The sequence below is a fragment of the Bos indicus x Bos taurus genome, chromosome 1, assembly GCF_003369695.1.
Source record: "Bos indicus x Bos taurus breed Angus x Brahman F1 hybrid chromosome 1, Bos_hybrid_MaternalHap_v2.0, whole genome shotgun sequence".
NCBI classification, from domain to species: Eukaryota; Metazoa; Chordata; class Mammalia; order Artiodactyla; family Bovidae; genus Bos; species Bos indicus x Bos taurus.
The window spans coordinates 67,654,333-67,680,177 of NC_040076.1; the positions used below are offsets into that span (position 1 = coordinate 67,654,333).

At 40.1% G+C, this 25,845-nt stretch overlaps 1 protein-coding gene across 1 annotated transcript in view; it reads right to left on the reverse strand.

The window, feature by feature from the left end:
- Window positions 1-25,845, reverse strand: part of HACD2 (3-hydroxyacyl-CoA dehydratase 2) — an 89,140-nt gene that overhangs the window by 51,793 nt on the left and 11,502 nt on the right. Inside the window, exon 3 of the mRNA XM_027535897.1 lies at window positions 23,421-23,439. Within this exon, the coding sequence (XP_027391698.1) occupies window positions 23,421-23,439 (19 nt within the window). The remainder of the gene's footprint in view (window positions 1-23,420; window positions 23,440-25,845) is intronic.

Sequence of the window (25,845 nt, forward strand, 5' to 3'; positions counted from 1 at the left end):
AATAAAACAAACCCATGGATGGTTTTAAAATATGCCCACACATTCTCTGATACTCCTCCCTTTAAGAGGTAGCCTACTTTTCTTCCTTTTGAGTGTGGGATGGACTTAGTGCCTTGCTTTGAACAAAAAGAAAAAAATAGGAGTAATAGTGTGTGATGTTAGGGACTAGATCATAAGAAGCACTTTGGCTTCCTCTTTGCCTTCTCTTTTAGATCATCTACTCTGGGGGACACTAGCTGTCACATCATAAGGGACTTTCCAGCAGCCCTATATGGAGTGGAACAAGTGGTGAGTAACTGAGGTCTCCTGCCAATAGCCATGTGAGTGAGTTATCTTAGAAACATAGCCTTCTGTTCTAGTCAAGTCTTAGCTGACTGCAGTCCTTGCTGGCATCAGACTGTATAATTGCAAGAGAGAGCCAGAACCACCTGACTAAGCTGCTTCTTAATTCCAGACCCACAGAACCATGAGATAGGAAATGTTTGTGATTTTAAGTCACTTGGTTTTGGGGTAGTTTTAATGTATCAGTAAACACAGAACCATGTTTTCAATATAAAATTATATTTTGATACATTTTGTATAAAAATATAACAATTTGTGTAATTAATGTGTAATTATATAATTATACAAATTGCATAACCATATATCTATAATTATATGTAACTATGTATATACATATACAACGTCTGCTATATATATAACATACATATAACTTAATATACCCACATACATTTGTTCAGGTTCAGTTCAGTCGCTCAGTCGTGTCCGACTCTTTGCGACACCCTGAATCACAGCACACCAGACCTCCCTGTCCATCACCAACTCCTGGAGTCTACCCAAACTCATGTCCATTGAGTCGGTGATGCCATCCAGCCATCTCATCCTCTGTTGTCCCCTTCTCCTCCTGCCCCCAATCCCTCCCAGCATCAGGGTCTTTTCCAATGAGTCAACTCTTTGCATGAGGTGGCCAAAGTACTGGAGTTTCAGCTTCAGCATCATTCCTTCCAAAGAAATCCCAGGCTGATCTCCTTCAGAATGGACTGGTTGGATCTCCTTGCAGCCCAAGGGACTCTCAAGAGTCTTCACCAACACCACAGTTCAAAAGCATCAATTCTTCAGTGCTCAGCTTTCTTCACAGTCCAACTCTCACATCCATACATGACCACAGGAAAAACCATAGCCCTGACTAGACGGACCTTTGTTGGCAAAGTAATGTTTCTGCTTTTGAATATGCTATCTAGGTTGGTCATAACTTTCCTTCCAAAGAGTAACCGTTTTTTAATTTCAGGGCTGCAATCACCATCCGCAGTGATTTTGGAGCCCAAAAAATAAAGTCTGACACTGTTTCCACTGTTTCCCCACCTATTTCCCATGAAGTGGTGGGACCACATGCCATGATCTTCGTTTTCTGAATGTTGAGCTTTAAGCCAACTTTTTCACTCTCCTCTTTCACTTTCATCAAGAGGCTTTTTAGTTCCTCTTCATTTTCTGCCATAAGGGTGGTGTCATCTGCATATCTGAGGTTATTGATATTTCTCCCGGCAATCTTGATTCCAGCTTGTGCTTCTTCCAGCACAGCATTTCTCATGCTGTACTCTGCATATAAGTTAAATAAGCAGGGAGAAAATATACAGCCTTGACGTACTCCTTTTCCTATTTGGAATCAGTCTGTTGTTCCATGTCCAGTTCTAACTGATGCTTCCTAACCTGCATACAAGTTTCTCAAGAGGCAGGTCAGGTTGTCTGGTATTCCCATCTCTTTCAGAATTTTCCAGTTTATCGTGATCCACACAGTTAAGGCTTTGGCATAGTCAATAAAGCAGAAATAGATGTTTTTCTGGAACTCTCTTGCTTTTTCGACGATCCAGCAGATGTTGGCAATTTGATCTCTGGTTCCTCTGCCTTTTCTAAATCCAGCTTGAACATCTGGAAGTTCATGGTTCATGTATTGCTGAAGCCTGGCTTGGAGAATTTTGAGCATTACTTTACTAGCATGTGAGATGAATGCAATTGTACGGTAATGTGAGCATTCTTTGGCATTGCCTTTCTTTGGGATTGGAATGAAAGCTGACCTTTTCCAGTCCTGTGGCCACTGCTGAGTTTTCCACATTTGCTGGCATATTGAGTGCAGCACTTTCACAGCATCATCTTCCAGGATTTGAAATAGCTCAACTGGAATTCCATCACCTCCACTATCTTTGTTCGTAGGGATGCTTTCTAAGGCCCACTCGACTTCACATTCCAGAATGTCTGGCTCTAGGTGAGTGATCACACCATCGTGATTATCTGGGTCATGAAGATCTTTTTTGTACTGTTCTGTGTATTCTTGCCACCTCTTCTTAATATCTTCTGCTTCTGTCAGGTCCATACAATTTCTGTCCTTTATCGAGCCCATCTTGGCATGAAATGTTCATGCTAATCCCATCTTTGCATGAAATGTTCACGTGCTTCTTTCCAGAAGCACGGCGGCTGCGACGGACCACAGAGAAGCACGGCCAAGAACAGCTACCCCACGCCCAAGGTCAGGGGCAGCGATGGAGAGCGCCAGGCTGCAAGGGTGCAGGAGCGGCCAAGAGGAGCTACCCCACGTCTAAGGTCAGGGGCGGTGGCTGCGAGGAGCGACCCCATGTCCGAGGTCAGGGGCAGTAGCTGAGAGGAGCAACCTCATGTCCAAGGTCACGGGTGGCGGCCGAAAGGAGCTACCCATGTCTGAGGTCAGGGGCGGCAGAAGAGGGGAGCTACCCCACACCCGAGGTCAGGGTGGCGGCGGAAAGGAGCTACCCAACGTCTGAGGTCAGGGCGGTGGCTGAGAGGAGCTACCCCATGCCCAAGGTCAGGGAGGAGGCCAAGAGGAGCTACCCCAGGTCCAAGGAGCAGCAGCTGTGCAGGCGCAGGAGGGCCGAGGGGAGCTACTCCAGGTTCAAGGGCAGGAGGAGTGACCTCCTCCAAGGTAAGGAGCAGCTGCTGCGCTTTGCTGGAACAGCTGTGAAGAGATACCCCATGTGCAAGGTAAGAGAAACCCTAGTAAGATTGTAGGTGTTGCGAGAGGGCATCAGAGGGCAGACACACTGAAACCATAATCACAGAAAACTGGCCAATCTGATCACAAGGACCACAGCCTTGTCTCATTCAATGAAACTAAGCCATGCCGTGTGGGGCCACCCAAGACAGGCGGGTCATGGTGGAGAGGTCTGACAGAATGTGGTCCACTGGAGAATGGAATGGCAAACCACTTCAGTATTCCTGCCTTGAGAACCCCATGAACAGTATGAAAAGGCAAAATGATAGGATACTGAAAGGAACTCCCCAGGTTGGTAAGTGCCCAATATGCTACTGGAGATCAGTAGAGAAATAACTCCAGAAAGAATGAAGGGATGGAGCCAAAGCAAAAACAATACCCAGTTGTGGATGTGACTGGTGATAGAAGCAAGGTCCAATGCTGTAAATAGCAATATTGCATAGGAACCTGGAATGTTAGGGCATGAATCAAGGCAAATTGGAAGTGGTCAAACATATATTTGTAACTACATGGAATATATAATTACATAATTATATGTAATCATAAATTAATATTTTGACTATCTGCTCATTCCCTGCAAAGAGTAACCCCATTTTAATCACGGCGGAAGGGGAGAACAACATATCCCCAATGTCCTTTCAAAAGTTACCCTACTTACTTATTAAAAAATTAAACAATATATATTATACATACATGTAGAAAGATTATTCCTGCCTTAAGCTATCATATACTCTACTTTTTCTCTTTTCTTGTAAGTCAATAAAGAAATAATACATCCAGCCCCAAAAATCTATCATAAGAACAAGCTGTCTATTTGATTCCTAACAGTCTATTCAAGGTGCTAATCTGTCATTATTTATAGACTCCTGATTCCTTTCTGAGTAGCTGTCATTAACAGAATAACTTAGGAGTTCAAAACACTCTTTATTCAACTCAACTGCCTCCTGGAATTGTTAGTTGTGCCTCTCAAGGTTACAACTGTGAGAAAAGCTAAAGATGAACCAAATCTCAAGGAGGCTGTGAAAAAGAGCCACCATCACACACACCAAGATCAGCTGATGCTCACTGATTGACATTCCTTTAAAGTCCTCATACCTAATCATTTAGGTCTCTTTTATCAGACTGAAGCCTTTCTGGGGGTGTTTCTTACACCACTGTTTTTAACTGTGGCTTTCAAAGACACTCCAGAGCTGTTATTTGGAAACCCATGTATGCCCAGGAGACAAACACTAGTGTACCTCTTGTTGTAGAAGGGAAAGGAGAAATTGGTAAGTTGGCTTCTAGTCTCGAAAGATTTGATACTTTGCCCACACTATTCTCCCCTGCCTCAGGCTTAAGAATGGTACTCTGGCTGCAAGCTGTCTCATCCTAACTCAAATTCTCTCCAGGAAGAAGAGCAGAGGCATGATCAAAGCTGGGCAATGAGGGCTGAAGAGAGTCTGAAAACAGGTAATGCAGAAGGAACAATGGGGAAGAAAGTGGAAAAAGAGAAATGAAGAAAATGAGCAAGAAGGGGAGGAAGAAAAGGCAAGGAAGAAGAGAAGGAGCAGAGAGATTTAAGAGTAAGACATGAGAGCACAGAGACAATAAAAATATGGAAAGACAGAGAAACAACTTTCCTTCAAGGAAAAGAGCGAGAGTGAGACCAAGAGCAAGAGAGCAAGAGACTGTGCGGGATGGGGATAAATGGTGTAAAAGGCAAAGCAGCAGGGCAGTCACCACTTGTTGTTCAGTGGCTCACTCATGTTCGACTCTTTGCAACCCAAAGGACTGCAGTATGCCAGGCTTCCCTGTCCTTCACTACCTCCCGAAGTCTGCTCATATCCATTGAGTCAATGATGATATCCAACCATCTCATCCTCTGTCACCCCTTCTCCTCATGCCCTCAGTCTTTCCCAGCATCAGGGTCTTTTCCTGTGAGTTGGCTCTTAGCTCAGGTGGCCAAAACATTAGAGCTTCAGCTTCAGCATCAATGCTCCCAATGAATATTCAGAGTTGGTTTCCTTTAGGATTGACTGGTTTGAGCTTTGATTAGGCATCTAGTAGAAACTGGGAATGCCACTAACAGATCCAGAGAATAGGAGAAAAAGCAGGTCTGAGATAAAATGAGGAGTTAAGCTTTATACACGTTGAGTTTGTGGTGTACACAGAGTAACCAAGTGGTGATTATCAATTGAGCAGTTGGGTTGGAAAGTTAGAAGATGGGTCTGGCCCGGAAGAGAATAGGTGGGAGCCAGTGAAGCTACGGGGAAGGCATGGTGAGGTCAAGGAGGGAAACTGCACAAGGGAAGAAGAAGGCTAAGAATCAAAGCACAAGGAATACCAATATTTGAGGGACAGAGAGAGAAAAGAGAGCCCATGAAAGATTCTAAGGACAGGGGCCCGTGACCTAAGGCACAGGAAGTGAGCTAGGACAGAGAATGGGCATGTGAAAGAGTGAACAGCCCCACTTTCAGGAGCAGAAATAGTGGTGCTGTCCTTAGGTAGAGCGAGGTTTCCATTAAGGTAAGAAAGCTGAGGAATTATTCTGTGAAGACAGAAGTGAATTTGCCTCCAATAAGAAAGGGTTCCAAAAAGCACTGTCACCTCTCTTGTGCTTCCATACCCCTTTGAACCCTGTCTCAAGAATAGGCCAGGGTCTGCTGATATTTGTACTCAGTGCTTTAGTCAGTGCAATGCCTGTTACCCAGCAGAAACCTAATAAATGCTGGGAGGTTTTCTGAAGGGCAATGGGAAATAAAAGCCTGAAATATGATGTTATCTTTGACTTATTTCTATAAATTTATCCATAGAGAATAGTCACAGTTGCGTACAGATTTAGCTACAGATGCAGTTATTTGCATATTTTAAATATTCAACAAACAGAGCACTGATTTAAAAATCACAATATGTCTATATAATGAATTCTATACATCCTCCAAAAAATCTATATGGACCATCAGCAACAAATAAAACTATGAAATCTATACCCTCAGGACAACTAAAAGTTATATATAGATGACTACAGACTCGAATCACATGTAAGTAGAAGTATAAACACCAAATTCCAGCAGAGGCATGTCTTGAGCTTCCAATGCAAATTTTTATGGAAAGTGAGCTTGGAAAAATGGCATGTTAGCAAAGAGAGAGGAATAGAGGGCTTAAATTTGAGCTAAAAACTCCCCCAGGAAGAGGCAGTCCACCCTAACTATAAAAACACTGAGAAAAACACCTTGTCAATTAGAACACTGATGACAGAGAAGGGAATTAGTTGTGTGCGGGGTTCGAGTGGCAACCTCAAAAAGGCATTACTTCTGGGCAAGAAATGGGTAAAAAAGGAAAGGAGAGATGTCTTCTGGTGAGTGGATGGTGAACGAGGAAACAGATAGGAGGAAATCTGTACTCTTGTAACACAAATGAGAGCTCAAAACAATTGACAGGCATACAATTCCTCTTCTTATCTCCGCAAACAAAAAGCCATCCTTTGAAGAGACTACACTTCACTATGTTTACAGATAAAAGTGTTCTCAGGCTAATAATCTTGTTAAAATTTTTATGTATTTATTTAGGCAGTGCAGGGTCTTCATTACTGCTCATGTTTTTCTCCAGCTGCAGTGAGTGGAAGCTACTCTCTAGTTGCTGTGCAGCCGCTTCTCATGCTGTGGCTTCTCTTGTTGCTGAGGACAGGCTCTAGGATGTGCGGGCTTCAGTAGTTGCAGTGCGAGGGCTCAGTAGTTGTGGGTCCTGGGCTCTAGAGCACAGGCTCAATAACTGTAGCACACAAGCTTAGCTGCTCTGTGGCAGGTGGAATCTTCCCAGACCAGGGATGGAATCTTTGTCTCCTACATTGGCAGGCGGATTCTTTACTTCTGAGCCACCAGGAAAGCCCTCAAGCTAGGAATCTTATAAACCAAACCAAACTTCCAACACTATCCACAAAATGAATATATGAAAGCAATTTACAACTACACAAAACTACTATCAGAAGAAAAAAAAAGATCAAATATTTTAGCTACTGAAAATGCACTAAAAAAAAAAAAATCCCAAAGGAAACTTTAACACTCCAAACTGAATACCCTTAAATAAGCACTGGAGTATATGAAAAATTACTTTTAATCAGAAGTTCAAAAACTAAGAACAGAAATGGGCCAAAGCAGGCAGAGGTGAAACAAAAGCTGACCTCAGGACAGAAATGGAAGAGAAAGATGAAATGATACATGAACAAAAGACTACTTAAATTTCAAGGTGATCAAAGCAGAATAGATTCAAATGAGAAGTAAACAAAAGACACTGAAGAAAAGGAAGCAAACAACCAAGAGAATAAAAATGAGGTTAAAGAAAGTGAAAGGGATAAGAGAGAAAGTGGCTGAAAGGGGAGGCGAACAAAACCTAACATACATGTATCTGGAGTTCCTGAAAAAGAAAAACAGAAGAATGAAACAGAACTAAAGTTTTATAAGGTGATTCAGGAAAACTCTTCAGGAATAAAAGAAGGCCTGAATTACATATCAAAAGAGGCTACTGGGTACCTGGGAAATTGCCCTGTAACAGTCAACTTGAAGGTATACTATAGTAAAACTATTAGACTTTAAATACCAAAAAAAAAAAAAACGGGAGAAGATTAAAATCATATCAAGGGTCTATTCCAACCACAATGGTTATCAAGTTAGAGCCAATATCAGGAATAAAACTGGCAAATTAGAAATGAAATTAAAAAAAATACCTTGAAACTAATGAAAATGAAAACCCAACATACCAAACTTATGGGATACAACAAAGGTAGTTCCAAGAGGGAAGAATTAGCAACAGTGCTTACACTAAGAAAGATCTTAAACAACCTAACTTTATACCTCAAGGAACTAGGAAAAGAAGAACAAACTAAGACCAAAGTTAGCAGAAGGAAAGAAAAATAATAAAGATCAAAGCAAATAGATCAAAGATCAAATAGAGACTAGAAAAACAGTACAAAAGATGAATGAAACTAATAGTTGCGGTTTTTAAAAGATAAAATTAACCAATCTTTAGCTAAACTATGAAAAAAAAGAAAGAACACTCAAATAAATAAAATTATAAATGTATACCACAGAAATACAAAGGATCATAAAAGAGTACTGCTGCTGCTGCTGCTAAGTCGCTTCAGTTGTGTCCAACTCTATGCGACGCCATAGACAGCAGCCCACCAGGCTTCCCCGTCCCTGGGATTCTCCAGGCAAGAACATTGGAGTGGGTTGCCATTTCCTTCTCCAATGCATGAAAGTGAAAAGTGGAAGTGAAGTCACTCAGTCATGTCCGACTCTAGAGACCCCATGGACTGCAGCCTACCAGGCTCCTCCTTCCATGGGATTTTCTAGGCAAAAGTACTGGAGTGGGGTGCCATTGCCTTTTCCGAAAAGAGTACTACAAACACTTATATGCCAACAACTAGACATCCTAGAAGAAATGGATAAATTCCTAGAAATACAAGGTATCAAGACTTAATCAAGAAGAAATAGAAAATCTGAGCAAACCAATGAGTAAGGAGATTGAAATCAGTAATCAAACACCTCCCAACGAGAAAAGCCCAAGACCTGACAGCTCTGCTAGTGAATTTACCAAACATTTAAAAAAGAATTAATATGAGTCTTTCCCAAACTCTTCCAAAAAACTGAAAAAGGAGTGAATAGTTCTAAACAGGCCAATATTTCTGATGAACACAGATGCAAAAATGATACTACTACTATTATACTATCAATAAATACTAGCAAACCAAATTCAAAAGCACATTAAAAGGATCATACATGATCAAGTGGGATTTATACCTGGAATGTAAAAATGGTTCAATATATGCAAATCAATAAATGTGATACACCATATTAACAAAATGAGAGATAAAAATAATATGGTCATCTCAACAGATGCAAAAAAGCATTTGACAAAATTCAAAACCTTTTCATGACAAAAACTCAGCATATTAGGTACAGAAGGAATGTATCTCAACATAATAAAGGTCATATATGACAAACCAACAGCTAACATCATATTCCATGGTGAAAAGTTGAAAGCTTTTCCTCTAAGATAAGGAACAAAGACGCCAGCATTCACCATTTCTATTCCATATAGTACTGGAAGTCCTAGCCAGAGCAATTATGTAAGAAAAAGAAACAAAAGGCATCTAAATCAGAAAGGAAAAGGAAAACTGTTTTTGTTTGCAATCACATGGTCTTATATATAGAAAACTCTAAACTTCACCAAAACAAAACTGCTTAGTGAAGCTGTAGGACACAAAACCAACACAGAAAAATCAGTCAATAATAATTAACTGATTACTATTAATTAATAGTTCATTAATTAATAATGAACTATACCAAAAAGGGATTAAAAAATCACCCCATTTATGGTAGCATCAAAACATATATAAGTACTTCAAAATAAAATTTAACCAAAGGGATACAAGATTTGTACACTAAAAATTATAAAACACTGATAAAAGAAACTGAAGATACAAATAAATGGAAAGATATCCTGCATTCATGGATTGGAAGAATTAATATTGTTAAAATGTCCATACTACCCAAAGTGATCTATAGATTCAAGGCAATCCCTTGCAGTATTCTAATGGCATTTTTTACAGAAACTGAAAACAAAAATCCTAAAATTCATATGGAACCACAGAAGACCCTGAAAAGCTGACACAATCTTGAGCGAACCACCCAACTCCAAACAAAAAAACAAACAAACAAAATACAATGTTGGAGGCAGCACATACCTGGATTTCAAAATATACCATAAAACTCTGGTAACCAAAACAACCTGATACTGGCATTAAAAGAAACATATAGACCAATGGAGCAGAATAGAGAGCCCAGAAATAAATCCACACATTTATGGTCAACAAAACGTTGCCAACAACACATACTGGGGAAAGGACAGTCTCTCTAATGACAGTGCTGAGAAAACTGTATATTCACATGTAGGAGAATAAAACTGGACCCTTATCTCAGGCCATGTAAAACGTCAACTCAAGGCAGATCAAAGACAATAGAATATAAGATCTGAAACTGTAAAGCCCTATAAGAAAACATAGGGAGGGCTTTCCTGGTGATTCAGTGGTTAAGAATCCGCCTTGCAATGCAAGGAACATCAGTTTGATCCCTGGTCTGGGAAGACCCCGTATGCGATGGAGCAATTAAGTCTGTGTGCCACAACTACAGAGCCCATGCACTGCAACTACGGAAGCCCAGGCGCCTAGGGCTTGTGCTCCACAAGAAAAGCCACCGCAATGAGAAGCCTGCCACAGTAGTCAAGAGTAGTCCCCATCTGCTTCAACTAGAGAAAGCCCACGTGAACAACAAAGACCCACTACAACTAAAAAATAAAAAATTAAATCAATCAATAAAAATTTAAAAAAGAAAACACAGGGGGAAAGCTTCTTGACATTGGCCTGGGGGATTGTTTTCTGGCTATAACCCCCAAAGTATAGGCAGCAAAATAAAAAAAGGCAAATGGGACTGCATCAAATTAAAAAGTTTCTGCACAGCAAAAGAAATGACAAACAGAATGAAAAGACAACCTGTCTAATAGGAGAAAATGTCTCCAAATAATGTATTTGATAAGGAGCTAATATCCAAAATATATAAAGAACTCAATTCAATAGCAAGAAAACAAACACCGAAACAGAAAATGGACAAAGGACCTGGATAGGCATTTCTCAAAAGAAGGCATACAAACAGCCAATAGGTATATGAAAAAAGCTTACCACTAATCATTGGGGAAATGCAAATCAAAACCACAATGAGATACCACCTCATACCTATTAGAATAGCTATTTTAAAAAAGCCAAAACATAACAAGTGCTGGCAAGGATGTGAAGAAAACAGAACTCTTACACACTGTTGATAGGAATATAAATTGGTATAGCTGTTAGAGAAAATAGTATGGAGGTTCCTCAAAGATTTTTAAATAGAGTAACTATATGATCTAGTGAAGCCACTTCTGAGTACGCATCCAAAGGATATGAAATCAGTATCTTGAGGAGATGTCTGCACTTCCTTGTTCATTGCAGAAACATTCACAACAGCTAAGATATTTAATCAATCTAAGTGTTTATCGATGGATAAATGAACAAAGAGATTGTGATACACACCCATTTATTATCCAGCCTTAAAAAAGGAAGTCGCTATTTGGACAACCTAGGTAAACCTGAAGGATACTAAGCTAAGTGAAATAAGCCAGGCAAGAAAGAAATACTCCATGATCTCACTCACAGGTGGAATCTAAGAAAAGTCAAACTCATAGAAGCAAAGAACAAAATGGTGGTTGTTGGGAGCTGTGGGACGGGAGAAACGGGGAGATGCTGGTCAAAGAATACCAAGATTCAGCTGCGCAGGATGAATAAGTTCTGGAGAACTAATGTACAGTATGGTGACTAGTTATACCAGTATACTGTGTATCTGAAATCTGCTAAGAGAACAATCTTACATGTTCTCACTACCAAAAAAAAGAATAACTGTGAGGGAACAGATATGTTAATTAGCATGAGTGCGGCAATCGTTTAACAATGTATATACATACTAAACGGAGAAGGCAATGGCACCCCACTCCAGTATTCTTGCCTGGCAAATCCCATGGACGGGGGAGCCTGGTGGGCTGCATGCAGTCCATGGGGTCGCTGAGGGTCGGACACGACTGAGCGACTTCACTTTCACTTTTCACTTTCACGCATTGGAGAAGGAAATAGCAACCCACTCCAGTGTTCTTGCCTGGAGAATCCCAGGGACGGGGGAGCCTGGTGGGTTGCCGTCTATGGGGTCGCACAGAGTCGGACACGACTGAAGCGACTTAGCAGCAGCAGCAGCATACATACTAAAACCATACTGTGTACTATAAATACACATATTTTTTAATATCTCAATAAAGGTAGAAACAAAATCCTTATGGTTTTCAGATAAAAAGACAAAATATCTTAAAAGGGCAAGATATCAGACTTCCCAGGAGAAACATATAAGCAAGGCAATAATGGAACAGCATTTTTAAGAAATTTAAGGGAAGAATGTGTCAACTAGGGATTTTATATTGAACAAATTAGCCCTTTAAATATCAAGGTTATAAAAAGTCTTAAACACGTATGAACTAGGGAAACACTGTGCCCACAAGCTCTTCTTAAGAATCTGCTTTTTGGGAAAGGCAATCTGCCATGAGCCCTGAGCATCCCTGAATATACCTGCCAAAAGAGCAAGGCCTGACTGCTTTTTACCCAGGTCATTTCTTAGGTTTGTGTTTGCACGGAGTAACCCCGAAGGATAAGGTAGTGTCTACCCTTAAAACAAAGAGCAAGTCTGCTTCTACTTACCATAAAAGCAACAGGTTCCCCAAGTTCCATGGTCCTCTCCTGTAACACAGACCACTACGTGCTGCCACCATCCATGAAAGGGTAACCAGCTAGCTTATAAGTACGGTAAAACCTCAGACCCTTCACGGTTCCTAACACTACAAGAGGGTAAATTTCATTCAACTAAAAGATAACAGAAAACTTCGGGAGAAAGACTGACAGTAAACATTTGATATTTTAAAGCGTGAACTAAAACAAAGATCAGGACGGGGCGGCGGGCGGGGTGGGGGCGGTGCTCAGGGAGAGACTATGTAAATGTTATCATCATTGTGCTCGGTCGTGTCTGACTCTCTCTGGCCCCATGGATTGCAGCCCGCCGGGCTCCTAATGTTACAGGTTCTGACAAAGTGGAAATAATGCAAGTAAAAAAATGGGAGGGGAAGGGAGTGGGAAAAAAGAAGGTAGATAAGCTTACTGACTGCACAGGCAATAGGTGAGAGTCAAAACAAATCTTTAAAACCTGACAAACCAGACAGGAACAGGTTAAATAAGAATACAGAGAACTAAGGGCCTTTAGAAAGGTAAAAATACAAAGGTAACCACTAGAACAACTGCAAAACCTTCTAAATACCAAAATAAATATTTTAAAAAGCAAAGAAAACGTATCATGTAGATAAATGTAATAATAATAGTATATGTAGCAATTACAACAAAAATGCAACAAAGTAACACCGAACATGCCCTATGGATAACTGTAAATGTGTTTAATTCACCTACTAAAGGAAAGATTTTTCAAATTGGGTCACAAAACAAGATCCAACTCTATGCTAATACAAAAGTGATTCAGAAAGGCCATACATAAAAGACTTTTTTTTTAAGTGCTAAAAGCTGTAACTCCCAATGAAGTTACAACAGTTACAAACATATACTACCAAATAATAAAGCAACATGTTTGTTAAAGTAGAAGCTATAGAAGGCAGGAAAACTGGAAACACATTAATAAGTAGAGACTTTAACATTACCACTCAGTGCAAGATGGATCACTCAGACAAAACATAAGTGAGGATATAAAAGATTTAAAAAAATCTAGACCAAGCTTATAGATAAATACTGAATTTTATATGTTGACAGTAAACATGAAGTAGAATGTATGCATCCCTTCAAAACCAGCATACAAATATTCACAGCACTTTTATCCATCACCATCCCAAACTGGAAGCAATCAAGAGTCCTTCAATAGGTAAACAGATAAACAAACTGTACATTCTTACAGTGGAATACTATTCAGGAATAACAAAGAATGAACTTTCAAACCATGTGAAGAAATGGGTGAATCTCAAATGTAGACTACTAACTGAAAGAACATAGAGGGGTAGGAACTGTTATTAAAAGAAAAATACTAAAAAAAAAAAAAGAAAAATACTAGTGGGAAGATGTTCACTACGAAGAGGAAAAAATTCCTTTCCCAGGAAAGCTGTACAGACTATAAAAGTCAGACATACTACATCATACAGATATTCCAAAGTGTTCTTGCTTCCTTCATTAACACATTTTTTACCATTTAACTCCTAACACGGACTCACAAACCAAGGAATTCTTTTGCTAAACTTCCACTTTTTGGTTCAATGGAGTTAACTCGGTTACTAGATGGTATTTCCAGCTTTGCTGGACTAACTTTGCTTTTGAAGCTAAGAACATAAATGGAAGGTTTATTGACTTCAGACTCTCGCAAACCATCTGACCAGAGATCTTCTAAAATACTTTTGTTTCCTCTAGCTTTTTAATTAACCAAATTAAGCTAATTTTTAATTTTAAAGGTACCTTGTGCCTATAATTAAGAAATATTTATAAGAGAATTTCCAGGGCAATGCAGGAAGTTTCAGCTTTTCATTACCTAAAATATTAATGATCAAGTCATGAGACAGTGTGGAGAAGGCAATGGCACCCCACTCCAATACTCTTGACTGGAAAATCCCATGGACGGAGGAGCCTGTAAGCTGCAGTCCATGGGGTTTCGAAGAGTTAGACACGACTGAGCAACTTCACTTTCACTTTCCACTTTCATGCACTGGAGAAGGAAATGTTCACTCCAGTGTTCTTGCCTTGAAGAATCCCAGGGACAGGGGAGCCTGGTGGGCTGCCGTCTATGGGGTCCCACAGTCGGACACGACTTAAGTGACTTAGCAGCAGCAGCAGCAGCATGAGACAGTGATAGAAAAACATCCACTTCTCTTTTCTCTTCTTAACTCGCTCATTCCTCAGTTTCAGCTATTGACTCATTACTGTCTATTTTTATTAGACGTCCTCCAGGAGTCCTTTAGGGCAGTGTATCTCCTTACTAATACAAGGGTGCCATCTAGTGATGATCATGGGTAAATGTATGCCATAGAATGTGAGTGTCCTTCTCATGATTCTAATTCCACTCTCTGATGGGGCTTTCAAAATGCATTGAGAAAGCAAAATAAACAAATAGGACCTAATTAAACATAAAGCCTCTTGAACAGCAAAGGAAACCATTAACAAAAAGAAAGCAGAACTTACTGAATTGGAAAAAATATTTGCAAATGAGATAACTGATAAGGGGCTCATGTCCAAAATAGACAAACAGTTCATACAACTCAACATCAAAAAAAAAAAAACCTAAACAACTTGATTAAAAAGTGAGCAGAACTCAACAGACATTTTCCCAAAGAGGACATGCAAATGGCCAACAGACACATGGAAAGATGTTCAACATTGCTAATCAAAGGGAAAATGCAAATCAAAATCACAATGAGATATCACCTCAAGCCTGTCAGATAGCTATGATCAAAAAGAATACAACAAATGTTGGTTAGGATGTGGAGAAAAGGGAACCTTTGTACACTGTTGGTGGGAATGTAAATTGGTGCAGCCACTGTGGAAAACAGTATGGAGGTTTCTTGTTAATACTAAAAATAGACTTACCATATGACTCAGCAATTCCACTCCTGGTGCAAACCCAAACACTAATTTGAAAAGATACATACTCACCAATGTTCACAGCAGCATTATTTACAATTGCCATGATCTGGAAGCAACCTAAATGTCCCTCAGCAGATGAATAAAGATGTGCTATAGACATACAATGGAATACTACTCAGCCATAAATAAGAATCAAAATTTGCCATTTGCTGCAGCATGGTTGGTCTTGGAGGACATTATGCTAAGTAAAGTAAGTCAGAAAGAAAAAAACAAATACTGTATAAAATCACTTATATGTAGAATCAAAAATGAAACGAAGTGAATTTAACAAAAAAAGAAACAGACCCACATAAATAGAGAACAAACCAGTGGTTACCAGTGGGGAGACAGAAACGAGGAACGGCAGGATTGGGGTAGGGGGGTTAAGAGTTACAAACTACTCTGTATAAAATAAATAAGCTATATGGATATATTGTTCAGCATAGGGATTACAGCCAATATTTTATAATAACTATTAATGGAGTACAACCTTTAAAACTGTGAATCACTATATTGCACACCTGCAACTTTTAAATCAACTATACTTCAATTAAAAAAATGCACTGAGAGGGAAAATGTACTAAAACTACTATACTTAAACAAGTTTCCTAATATTCATATCATAGGTATATTTAAACGGGGTTTTCCAGGTGGCGCTAGTGGTAAAGAAACCACCTGCCAATGAAAGAGACCTAAGAGATGTGGGTTCAATCCCTGGGTTGGGAAGATCCCCTGGAGGAGGGCATGGCAACCCACTCCAGTTTTCTTGCCTGGAGAATCCCATGGACAGAGGAGCCTGGTGGGCTACAGTCAATAGGGCCACAAAGAGTCGGAAGCAACTTAGCACACAAACACACAGGTATATTTAAACATCTAGTGTAGCTTCCTTTTGGAGAAGGAAATGGCAACCCACTCCAGTATTCTTGCCTGGAGATTTCCAAGGACAGAGGAGCCTGGCAGGCCATGGCCCACAGGGTCGCGGAGAGTCAGATACCACTGAAGTGACTAAGCACACACGCAGCCTCCTTTTATATCACCGCTCAGATAACTGACCTACATCTCTAGAGCTACTTCATAGTTTCACAGCATTTCAGATCGTCCCACTGAAAGGAATGTTAAGAGATTATCTATTATCTAGTCCAACTCCTAGTTCTTCAGATGTGAAAACTAACACCTAGGGGGAGGATGGCTGACTTATCACACAGCTAGTGATATTTCCAGTGGGGTTGGTTTGCCTTAGCTTGATTCCTGATGGCCTGGAAAACAAGATAATATTACCTCACAGAGAAGAGATTTTAAATATCTCAATAACAGCTTTCAATTCAAACCAAACCCAAAGCTGTTCCTATAAAGATGGCAAAGGGTAAAACTCCTTGATCTAGGCTCTCTTCATGGCTTTCCCTTCTGAACTCCAAGTGAACACAGAAACTCTCAGGGATTACATTTTGCCCACTAATAATCAATGGAGAAGCCACTACAGCTTACTGAGTGCTTGCTAGGTGCCAGGAGGCTCTCTGATCCTGAGAGCTACCTCTCCTTTTGTTACCGGGAGCTGACATGGGGTCACATGGACCTTGCTGGCTCTCTTCCCTCCTGTTCTCACTGGCTCAACCCTGGGACCCGCTGAGTTCTGGTTAAGCCCAGTGTGCATGAGCTCTGGGTAAGTCCCCCACCTCCCCTGCTCAGGCACTCTGGGCTCCTGATGAGCATGCCCTATTTCTACCTTCATCTCAGTACATTCACACAGAGCTGGGAACAACTTAGGGAGCTGTGTGTTCCAGGCAAAGGACATTTTATGTACAAAATTATGGAGTGTGAAAATGCAAAGTTTATTCAGAGAACAGTGAAACTCTGGGCATCCAGGAGCAGAAGATGCAGGTGCTAAAACTATCTTTCTTTCCTCTTCTCTCTCTGTCTAGAGAGGAGGAGGCAAAATGTGATCAGGAGGCAACAGACTAATCAAAGTACCAAAGCAGAGGGAGACTAAGCTAGGCTGGTCTGAATGGCTTGAGTGATCTGGGAAAGATTATGGTTTGAACATGGCCGTGGTGGAGTTCTGGTGTGAGGATGCTGGGAAATGACTATGCTCATTAATAAACGACAAAGAAAGAACTGCAAGGAGCTGACCAGGCCTCTAACCTCCCCACTGCACCCAGACAGCCCTCCAGGCAATGGACTCAGGCTGGCCTGCTGGGAAAGGTCAAGTCGTTTCCCCACCTCAAAGGGCTTCTCCTTCCCCTGCGAGTACCACCACTAAGCATGCCCCCAGGCAGAAAGCAGCTTCTGAATGGAAACCTGAACCATCTTTTATTCCCCCAGCCAGGAAAATGCGCTTGGGAAAACGGGTCCCAGGGTGGAACACAGTAAGAACAGGGTGGCAGAGAGCCAGCAAGGTCCATGCGACCCCATGTCAGCTCCCAGCAACAAAACGGGAGACAGATCTCAGGATCAGACATTTGTATTTTGGGAATATGACTATTTTTATATTGTTTGTATTTCTGATACTCATTCCGTTTCTGTTCTTTCTCACTTTTGGTAAAGTTCATTTTTAAAATGTCAGCTAAGCTAAGAGGAACCAAGGAAAGCCGTTTTGTCTCTGTGCCTAGCCATACCTATGAGGGCTGGATGCGGGTGAAAGCAGAATTCCAGGTGAGCAGACCCGGGGGAATCACCCCTTCCCTCCACGATGCTTTCCTTTCAGAGTTCTCTTTTGCTGCACTGTGGAGGGTTCTGGGTCTGGCTTCTGTGATATTTGAGGGTTGTTCTTTCACAACACTGCGTTGGAAATGACTGATAAATGCTTGACCCTCTGGGGGGTGGGGCAGGGGGAGATGGGAGGTGTGCAGTTTGGAGAGGACTTAGTTCTCTGTCACTGGTGGGAGGGAAGAGATTTCTGGTGGGAGGAGATTGGGTCTTCTGGTACTTGTCTCTTCAGCAGCTGCCCCTTTCCTCCTTGGCATCATTTGTTACTTAATAAAATCAGTCTGAAGCCATATGCCACCTTTGTAAGGTAATACCAAATTTCTTAAAATTCACTTTTTAAAAATAAACAGAAGTGTCATCAGTTTGAGAGAGGTGTGCAAGCTAGAACATACAGCAAATATTTAAAACCACAAATCTGGCCTAGCTAAGTGAGGGCTTCTGTCCTTGTCTGTTGATGATATTAGAGTACTAATACTCAACTTCAGACACAATACCCTCTGGGCTATGACTGAGCTCCTGTTCTACAGTTTTTCAATCAAGAACTTCTAAAGTTATTTATACTGACAGTATAAGTTCCAACACTTATCAGAAAAGACTCTGATACTGGGAAAGATTGAAGGCAAGAAGAGAAGGGGATGAAAGAGGATGAGATGGTTGGATGTATCACTGACTCAATGGACATGAGTTTGAGCAAACTCTGGGAGATGGTGAAGGACAGGGAATCCTGGCGTGCTACAGTCCATGGGGTTGCAAAGTCAGACATGACTGAGCAACCGAAGAACAAGTTTCAACACAAAGATTCACCAAACGCACAATGTCACATCTTACCAGTGTCACCAGTTCCTATCCCTCTACCTCTAATTTCTATCCCAACAAAGTAAGGTAACCATACTCTGGAGTCAGCTGGGAACCACTCATATCCAATATGCCTCTTCCACAATCTAATCCGAGCAAAACACAGAAAAGCAGGTAACTTCTTTCAATATAAACTGTACCACATGATTAAGAAAACCACAACTCTTCTTTGTAGCCTTGTAAAAGATGTGTACCAACTGGGTTTAAAATCCTCATTTCCAGAAAGAAAAACACTGCACAAATAAAAGCACTACAAATCTTGAGCTGAGGGCTGCAACCACAGAATTTAAGAAATAACTATCCCAGAAAAAGACACGGTATGATCTCACTTGTATGTGAAATCCAGGGAAAAAACCCAAACTCGCAGATACAGAGAACAGACTGGCGGTTGCCAAAGGCAGGGCCTGGGACAGGGGGAATGAATGGAGCTGGGCAAAAGGCACAAACTTCGAGCTATAACATACGTAAGTCCTGGGCGTATGACACATAGCATGGCCACCACAGTCAGTAACACTCTATCAAATACTTGAAAGTTGCCAAGAGAGCAGACCTTAAAAGTCCTTATTACAAGAAAAATACTGTAAATATACGAGGTGATGGACGTTAACTAAACTTACTGTGGTGGTCATTTCACAACATATACATATATAAAATCATTATGTTGTATACCTGCAACTAGTACAGTGTTAGATGTCAATTATACCTTAATTTAAAAATATATGTCCTCAACATGTGTTTAAATGGGCTATCATTTGCTCCTCACCAAAAGAAATCTTGCTCCTGCACTATCAGGATCTGGGACATAGAAACACATTTGGAAAGACAGAGGCTTGACTTTATCACAGAAATGAATCCCCCATGTGGAATTTTAGTTTACTGTTTCACTGTCAAAACTATGAACAGGCAACTCCAACCCATACTAAGAATAGGCCGCCCTTAAGTCCTCACTTACACAGAAACTGCAATTGAGGAAAAGTCAGAATATGGAAAAGTTATATTAATCTAAATATGGAACATTACATTAGGGACAGAATAAAACTTTTAATATTCTATGACATTAGTATTGTTAATAGCTGCCATTTTCTCATGCATGTTTTACAGGCATGTCCTATTTCATTTTCACAATAACCTTAGAGGTGGGTATTATTATCCTCCTTTTATTGATGAAGAAAGGAAGACACACAGAAGTTGTGACATCTTGAAAGTCACAGCTAGTAAGTAACCCAGGTCTGACTGAGGTCTAGATTTCTTATCAACAATATGCAAACTAAAGACATCGCAAGGCTCTAAAACAAGTTTCTAAAAGACCAAGCTGGTACAGTGAAGTTGCAGAAAGACACAGGAAAATAAACCATCATTCCAAAAGTAAACTCAAATCATGAGTAAAAAAATAATAATAATAATAAAGGACTGCCTTTAGGCCAATGCTAAAAACAGCCTATTTATGATTATTCTTATTGAATTTTAAGGAACTGAAAACATTTTGAAACAAGTTTTGGAAAATGTCACCAGAATTTAGTAGCATTATGATCACCAAGATGGATTAAGTTCACCGAGCTCCCATTAGGAGCCATAAACTGTTAAGCGCTAAGACACAGAAAACAGGAAACAGTTCCCATTCTCAGAAACATTCAGTGATGTTGGTGAGAGATATAGGTACAGTGACAGGGCATAATACATTGTGGAAAGTGCAATAAAAGAGTTGCAGGGTATTAGAGGAAAGTGAAGAATGGTATATAATCTAGCCAGTGGGTGGCAGGAGAGTTTACTAGGAGAAGTTGCCTGCTGCAGAGGGTGGGCTACCACTACAGGCAGAGCACAAAGCCTGGGCACAGAGCAGAGGTAAGAAAAGCGCAGCGGCATGGCTTATTGGGGGGTGTGTGGGGGAGTGGGCCGGGTGTGGGATACCATGAGGTCAGGGTTGCTGAAGCATGGGGTGGGAGGCAGGGACACAGGTAAGGCTAGAGAGGAGGGCAGGGTCCAAATCATGAAGAAGTTTAAACCAGTGAAGGGTTTTAGGCACACAAGTGACATGCTCAGAATTATCTTTTAACTAAATCCCTTGAGAGATGTAAGCAGACTTGAAGCCACACAGCCATAGGTTCAACTTCTAGCTCTAGGGCTTATTAGCTACATGAACCTTGGAGAGATATAAAACCTTCTACGCCTCAGTCTTGTCAACTGTAAATTGAGAAGTAAACAAATAATAAATGTAAAGCACTGGGACACAGTAAACACTTATTATATTATTAATAATATTAATATATTAATATTAATCGCTGTTATTATTACTAATATTAATATCATAAGCCTACAAGTTCAGGGAGATCCATATGGAAATCCAGATAAGACATACTCAGGTCCTGAATAGGACTGGAAAAAACAGGAGACTCAGAACTATTTAGAAAACAGAACTGAGCAAACCTGATGACCACCTGGCTATGAAAGTGTGGGTAAGGGAGAGGGTGCAGCATTGATGAGCCTGGTCAAAGGGATGCAGAGGAATTATACAGGAACAAGCGGGGAAGGAAGGGTCAAAGGTGAGGTTAACAATTATTTTCAGGATGGAACATTCTTGTGAGCTGAGATGGAAAAGGCAGATGACAAAGGGTGATGATGCAAGAGACAGACTCACTGATAGAACAAGGTTCTTGAGAAAATAAGAAGGAATTTTAAAGTATCTCCTGTGTGTCATGCACCACACGAAGACCTAGGGACACGGGTCAATGAACCGTCAGCGCAGAGTGTGACATAGATGCTAGTCCTCGGAGTGCATCCCATTACAGAAGCGCCGAGGGGGGCCATCTGACTGTGGGCCTCCTGAGCCCAAGTCTGTGCCTATTTACCTCCCTACTCCCACTACCCATCAGTGTCTTGCCCCATCTGGGAGGCATTCAATCAAGTTCCTGGTGTGAATGAATAAATATACTTGCCCAAAATCTTATTTCTAGGAGTAGAAATTTTATAAAGAGGCCTGAGAATATATTATAAGAGAGACGCAAGAGATTTGGGTATTAAAATACAGTTAAATAATAATTAAAATACTAAAATATGCAAAACACACATCTAAGAGCTTTACACAGAGGCAGCTGAAGGTTAAGAGAGTTGGGGAACAGGGCTGAGTCACGTGGAGAGGGCTGAAGTGGTTCCAGAACTCTGTCTGGCTGAATATAATCCCCAATCTGCAAATTTAAGCATTTAAGAAGGGACACATTTTTTGTCTCAAAACTATAGATAAAGGACTAAAAAGAGAACGTACCAAAGACTATACACCAGCTGAAACCCAATCATCATAAAATAGTCAGGCAGGTGGGCTCTGGCTTAGACTGGCCAGGTCCCAAGTGAGGCTGTACCGTTTAGTGACCATGTGACCTGGTCCAGGTCCCTTAACTTCTCTGGTAAAGCTCAGACCATTTGAAAATAAATGAGTCTCCAAGCTCCTTTCAAATCTCTTGCTTAAAGGTGCTAAAGCAGTCTTTCTTAACCTTCTGAATCACATACTCACTCTGAGAATCTATGAAAGCTATGAATGCTACCTACCTTCCCAAATAAACATAGACACCTTCATACAAAATTCTGCAAATCATTTCAGAAACTCCTGATTGCAGACCTCCTTCTAGTGAGAAAATAACTGAGGTGCAATTCTTTATAAAGAAGATATCTGTCTTCTTTAAAAGTAATGGAGTCCAGGTATCAGAGTGATCCCTTTACGGCCCACGGTGGAGAGCTTGCTCGGTTTCCACCTAAACTGTAAGTCTCCTCATCTCTGAATTCCTCAGAGCCCCAAATATAATAAATGCCCATTTCATTTATCAATTATGTTGACCAGGGCCCTAATGGTTTGAGTGCACAGTTTTGGAGTTTTCAGACCTTTGGTGCTTCTCAATGAGTTATCAACTTTGAATCCTCCCTTGGAGTAAGAAATCCAAATATACAGACAGCAACCACCATGGGCTTACTCCGCAGGGTCTATCAACTTTCCAAAATTGATTTCTGCTGAGAGGAGTCTAGCCACGCGAGACTAGAAGCTTTGCCTCAGTTCTACAGCAGAATTTGATAACCTTCCCCATTCTCCCAAAGGGAAACACACTGCATCTGCTTTTAGTAAAAATCCTTCACATTTGTATAACCCTTTGTACTTTCCAATCCCTCTCACATACATTAAATATTCATCTATGAGGTAGGCAATATACACAGTACTCCATTTTAAGAGATAAGGCAGAGAACATAACATTTAAGTAATCAAAGAGGGCTTTCAACAAAGTCTAGCACTCCAAGTCACATGGTTATAAATATGTTAGTGTTTCTCTATTTATCCTTTATTCAGAAGGTAGGAGAAACCTTTTTAAAATGACACAGAAAAATAGCCATGGCATTTAATAAAATGTTCAATGAACATCTAAATAGTACCTATGACTTTAGAAGCCAAGAGCCTAAGCAATTTTATAAATAATCATTCAAGTTTAGTTTTTTTAATGTTCAGTAAGAATCTAATCAACCTATCATTTATGACTTTAAAAAAAAAAAGCAGAATTCACAGTATCTAAGTAGCAGGTGGGGGGGTTCTATACTTACCTATTGCACAGTGTAAAATCTGGAGAGAAAAAAGGGGGGAAAGAGAATTAGTAAAGAATATTATATTAATAGCTTTATTTCATACAAATTAGCCTTCACTCAGAATAGAGCAGTGTCTGCCAGCAGTATTGAATTTTAAAAATGAACATTCTATTTTTAAACTTCATTACAGGGTATTTAACAAAATGCAAATTCTTATTCAGTTTTTTGTTCATTTTTAGTTTATTTATCTGTGGAGGATTTGCTAGGGAGTACATCTCACCCTATAGCTTAGCAGATGGCAGTGACTTCTTTTGTAAGACAGAAACTAGCAAGAGCAGTAGTGTCCAAGTCCCCTGAGCCACACTGTACGGAACTGTCACAGACTGTGGAGCACAGAATCAGAAGACACCTTCCTTGCCTGGCAGGCCCTTCAGCACAGACATTCATTCTACAAAGCTCCACCCCTGGGCCCCATCTAATCTCTAATCCCAGATTTCTTTGAACTCCAGCCCCACATTCCTTTGGACATCTAAAGCTAGATTGGCACGCTTCAACAGATAGTTCACCCTCTCTTTCTTTCATACCTACCTGCCTCTTCACCAACCTCCCACTCTCAATTCAACTGCTCTTTCCTTTCCCTCACCCCCAAATCAAGCAAGTTTCCGAGTCCTGCCAATGCTTCTGGCACATCTTCCCCAGTTTTTTATTTCCAGTGCATAGACGAGACTGCTATCTCCTCTCTACCTCAATGGCCATCTAACCAGCCAATTAGGTTTTTCCAAATCCCCTTCTAATTCATCCTGTATCTAGCACCTTAACCTGGGTGGTAATACTAAAGTAATTTGAAGCCATCTATAAGATTGATTTAATGACCAAAGTTTTTCTGGACAATAAGACTAACAACTATTGCAGTGCATTTTAGAATTAACATTTCTGTAGCTGTCATTGTGTTGTTTGAAACTATAATAACCCTGGCAGATGGGCAGGACATATACCTCTATTTCCAGATGAAAAAACAAAGACTTAGAAAAGTTGTCCAACTTAAACAAGGTAGTAAGTGATATTCAGGATCAAGAACCTAGATTTTATTTCTAGTCTACTGCATTTTCTATCATTTCACTGTACATTAGTTATATCTGAAAAAACTATAACTTGACAAGACTTAACTTTATCTACAACATGCCTAGTAAGATTCTGTACTCAAGTCTACTATTCTGCTAAGTCTTTTTTGAAGACAGTGGGGCAGAGGGTGGCTTGGATTAAAAAAAAAAAAATCAAGCTGCACAAATTTGTTGATAACTGATAAGAGAACAAAAGAATTACTAAACTTCAAATCTTACATTTTTCAAAAGAAAACACTACTAAGAATCTCAAATGTGTGAATATTACAAGATAAGCTGAACCTCCTGTTGCAAGATCAAGGAAAACTAAGCTACATGCTGATTAAAATGAAATGGAATGAAAGATGAGCAACCAGCATCCTTTGAGACGTAACAGATGATAATGCCTAGACAGAAAACCTACTCTATTCATGTATGTGGCAAGACAGCCAGGCTGCTGATTCACAACAGGGACACTGCAGAAAAGGACATATAACCCTTAAGGCCACTCATATCTTCTTTGTGTGACACAACAGATCTTAGTCACATGAGACCCAACCTCTCCCTTTTAATCACATATTTTATACTGCCTTCTTTATTATATAATTCAGAGATGGTATAACTCACCTATATAAAAATGAAAACAAATAAACAACATCCTAACTGATATGTTAATTAGGAATCAGAAGAAAGTTGTTTATTTAAAAAAACGTGTATTTCCACATATAAATGCTTGGGGACACAATGACATAATGAAGCACTCAGATACAGGTATCAACTTATGATTAATATGTTTGGATTTAAAAATAAGAGTATCAGAAAGCACTTTGGGCAAGAATAGGAAAATAACAGAGCAGAGGCACAGGCCAGCACTAGAACAGAAACAGTATTAAAACAATAATGAACATAGGGAAAGAATCTTAACTGAAGTTAGAATAATGACAGCAAGTAAATAACAAAGTAGAGGAAATGAGGAAGCATAAACATTATCACAAATCAAGTTAGGTCTTATTTATTTGTGTGATGTCAAAATAATCCCCTAGATAATGTCCCAGGATAGGGCAGTAGGAAAGTATCACCAAAAACGTATCCTTCTCACTTGAAATCCCATTGAGACATATAACCTGTGCCTAGTCTGTAAAAAGAACTTGGAGACGATATACTTTGAATGGTAAGACAAGGAAAAGAATATGGACTAGACAAAAAAAAAAAAACCAAAGAAAATACCAAGATGATGTGATAACGTGGTTATGTAATAGACTGGGAATACTTTTAGGATGAAAGTGATTCAAACAAAGGCAATATAAAATACTATTAAAGTAGTTATATTAAAGAAATTGAAT